The 2,254-nt window shown below is 37.3% G+C and overlaps 1 protein-coding gene across 1 annotated transcript in view; it reads left to right on the forward strand.

Annotated features, from left to right (window-relative positions):
* The window catches only part of Iars (isoleucyl-tRNA synthetase), a 76,963-nt gene extending 75,910 nt beyond the window's left edge, over positions 1-1,053 (forward strand). Inside the window, exon 34 of the mRNA XM_004638672.2 lies at positions 576-1,053. Within this exon, the coding sequence (XP_004638729.1) occupies positions 576-658 (83 nt within the window). The 3' untranslated portion in view covers positions 659-1,053. The remainder of the gene's footprint in view (positions 1-575) is intronic.
* Positions 1,054-2,254: the final 1,201 nt, after the last annotated feature.

Consider the following 2,254-nt stretch of genomic DNA (forward strand, 5'->3'; position numbering starts at 1 on the left):
TAGGATCACAAGTCTGCATCTTGTACAGCAATTAACCACTAAGAAGAATATATGCAGTGTATTATTTGTTGAAACTGTACTTTCAATTTGATTTGAAACTGTCTCATTGCTGTTTATCAATAAAACTTTGAAAAGAAAAAAAAAAAACAACTAAAACATAGCTAACATAATAACTAGCTTACTTTTTGCCTTGGAAATAACATTAAAAATTGGCTGCTTCCAGGTAACAGCATATTTATTAATCCTAAAATTACCCTTCTTACAAAGATCAAAATCATTTAGTGTTGCAATATACCAGCTTGAAGGACCCTTAAACCTGACTTTTAGTGAATGCCTGCCATCTAGCTACTTGGGAGGCTAAGGCAGAAAGATCAGAAGATCCAGGCCAGCTTGGGCAACTTAACAAGACCCTGTCTCAAACTCAAAACCAAAAAGGACTGGGATACTGAATGGCACAACTGACCTCTCTCTGAGTGATCTCATTAGCATAATTATATATATAACTACGGTTAACATTTTTAAAGTATTTATCCTCAATAGTTAATGATTTTAAAAACTTTTTCTTTCCCTTCTAGAAATTACAGAAGACATCCCCATGAAGACTCTGAACATGAAGACTGTGTTTGTGTCTGTACTGCCAATGACTGCAGAATGCTAGTACAGCTTCTCCGTGTGGCTCACTCACCATTTTCCTTAGTCTGTTTTCCTCTACATTCGTATCCATGGACATGAAGATGTGTCCTTCAGTCTCCTATGCTGCTTTGGCCCAAAGTTCAAATAGGATTGATGAAGTAACTTGAGGCCTCATGTAATATTCACACTTAACCTTAAATACTATGCAGTCGTGTTGGGGGAATTTAGTACCTCAGCACCACGTAAGTACAGCAAGCAGAACTCACTTAAAAGGCATAAGAAAATACTGATCTATAGCCTTTTATGACTGATTTGAGACCCTTAAAACAGTAGACATGTTATATATTTCTGCTACCTGGATTTTCCCAGGTAATTTGGTGGAATATTTTGTTTCAGTAAATCAGACATGTAAACAAACTGTCAGGTGTGTGTTGGAAATAATTCATTCCCCCATTCTGTGATCTGTGAAATTTGTAATCTTTGAAGAACCAAAAACTTAATAGTAATTTCTGAATTAAGACAATGAGATAACACATCTAATAACCTCTTCTCCAAAACCTTGGGTGTAGGGTTGATGAGATAGCTCAGCAGACTAAGCGCCTGCTTAGGCAAACACAGAGACCAGGGTTTCATCCCTGGCACCATTTGCACATCAGCCCCACCCATCCCCAGGCATGCTGAGACCAGGCATGGTGGTGCATGCCAGTAATCCCAGTGCTGGGGAGGCTGAAAACAGAAGGATCACTACTAGTCCAAGCTGCATAGTGAGACCCTGTACCAAATACATAAATGGGGGGAAAAAAAAAACCTTTGGGTAACAGTTCAAGCCTTCTAAGAAGCAGGTACCAGAACAAAACCAGACATGCAAATTTTTTTTATTGTTTTTCCATAATTTTATTAAGAAATAGCAATGAGACAGTTTCAGTAATCAACACATTGTGTACTGCCTTCCTAGTGGTTATTTGTTGTACAAAATGAAGACATGATATCCTGTTTACAAACACTATTAGAACAAATCTCTCTATTCTTTGAATTAAGAGAATGTAGCTATATATCAATCCTAACCATTTTGAATACAGATACAAAATGGTCATTCATCTATATCCCCTTTCTTTGTTTAGTTCCATCATTTGAATATTATAGGTATGTAAACTCAGCAAAATATTCCAAAATAAAATTTTAAAAAAAAATTCCAAAATAGTCCAGTAGTCCATAATAGTATTGGGTCTTCCACTTGACTGGCAGTGTTGGAAGTTGTTGACCTGAATCCCCTACAGCTCAACATAACACCATGGCTTTATTTCTTGTACTTCATTTTTATACTTTTGTGCTGGATGGTTAAGACCAAGATAAAGCAGGACCTATGTAACAAGAATTGTAGCTTTTGTATCTTATAAGGTCAGTCAAGTCCCCTCAGGATTTATCCTGAGACCCTGTACCTCAGATTGTAGATCCTTTATCAGTATTGCAAATATTTCTTGGAGAAAACAGTGATAATGGAGTAGGACCAGACATAAGTAGAGACCTTTTACCTCTGGGAAAAGAGTAGAGGAAGGGGGTTCATTAGAAAACTGTAGCACAAGGGGCTGGGGAGATGGCTCAGTGGAATAAGCGCTTTCCT

This window comes from Octodon degus, unplaced genomic scaffold (assembly GCF_000260255.1).
Source record: "Octodon degus isolate 3935 unplaced genomic scaffold, OctDeg1.0 scaffold00100, whole genome shotgun sequence".
In the NCBI taxonomy this organism is placed as follows: domain Eukaryota; kingdom Metazoa; phylum Chordata; class Mammalia; order Rodentia; family Octodontidae; genus Octodon; species Octodon degus.